The following is a 1,015-nucleotide window of genomic DNA, read 5'->3' as shown; positions in this document are numbered from 1 at the left end:
AGATGAACGGAGGGGGGAGGGTGTCACATTCAAATGTTGTTTTTTTTGGGCCGTCGTCATGACGCATCACAGACAAGTTTTTATTAATTACATCAGGTGAATCATTCAGGCCTGAGAAATGTTTTTTAATGTTTTTCATTAATCATGAGACGTTAGCGAAGACGACGTTTGTTTCTCCAGCGGAAACCTGAGAGGCTGAAACATGAAGCTGCAGTTCCTCTAACGACCACTAGAGTCTGGCACTGAAGTCTCAGCTCCACACAAGCCCCTCCTCTTTGACCATATTTGGATTAGCTGGGAATTAGGGGCGGAGTCAGACACTTCCAAGATGGGGACAGTGGAGCAGCTCACTGAGCCTCAGAAACCTGTGGGTGACGTCACAGAGGCGACGTCCATCTTTAACGTGTTAATCAGTGGAACCACAGGTGTCTTTAAACGATCTGCACCTGCTGGTGTTTGTAGGTTAGAACATGAATTGCTCACGGCTCTGAAGGAGACTGAGTCCACACTGTGTTCAATAAAAACCACAGTGAATTTGAAAGTTAATGAATTAACTGATTAAACGTCTGTTCCGAGTGGAAACCAGAGGATGGAAACCTGAATGTCAAAGAACACGACTCTACATCTGTAATGCCGAGTCTGATCAGAGACAGACCTGTGTTGTCCTCGGAGACGTCGGGAGCAGGGACCTCCGTCACCTCGGCCTTCAGCTCCTGGAAACCTGGAGCTCTGTACTCCCACCCTGGGTCTGAGAGAGAGAGAGGGAGAGAGAGAGAGAGGGAGAGGGAGAGAGAGAGAGAGAGAGGGAGAGAGAGAGAGGGAGAGAGAGAGAGAGAGAGATGAAAGAGAGGCAGGAAGGTGGAGGAGGACACTCTGCAGAGGACCAGAGGACCCACCTCTCAGACTGCTGCTGTCCCCCTGTCTGTTGGGCCTGGTCATCAGGTGAGACATCTGACTGGAACCTACACACACACACACACACACACACACACACACACACACACACACACACACA

General features: G+C 49.7%; 1 protein-coding gene across 1 annotated transcript in view; it reads right to left on the bottom strand.

The window, feature by feature from the left end:
- myoc (myocilin) overlaps positions 1–1,015 on the bottom strand; it is an 8,283-nt gene that overhangs the window by 3,032 nt on the left and 4,236 nt on the right. Inside the window, exons 2-3 of the mRNA XM_023424237.2 lie at positions 897–962; positions 656–748 (exon numbers count right to left, since the gene is read on the bottom strand). Of these exons, the coding sequence (XP_023280005.1) occupies positions 656–748; positions 897–962 (159 nt within the window). The remainder of the gene's footprint in view (positions 1–655; positions 749–896; positions 963–1,015) is intronic.

This window comes from Seriola lalandi, unplaced genomic scaffold (genome assembly GCF_002814215.2).
Source record: "Seriola lalandi dorsalis isolate HSWRI2012SDOR001 ecotype SW California unplaced genomic scaffold, Sedor1 jcf7180002054722, whole genome shotgun sequence".
NCBI lineage: Eukaryota > Metazoa > Chordata > Actinopteri > Carangiformes > Carangidae > Seriola > Seriola lalandi.
Note: the sequence above shows the minus strand (reverse complement) of the source record. Positions and strands in the feature narration are given on the sequence as shown.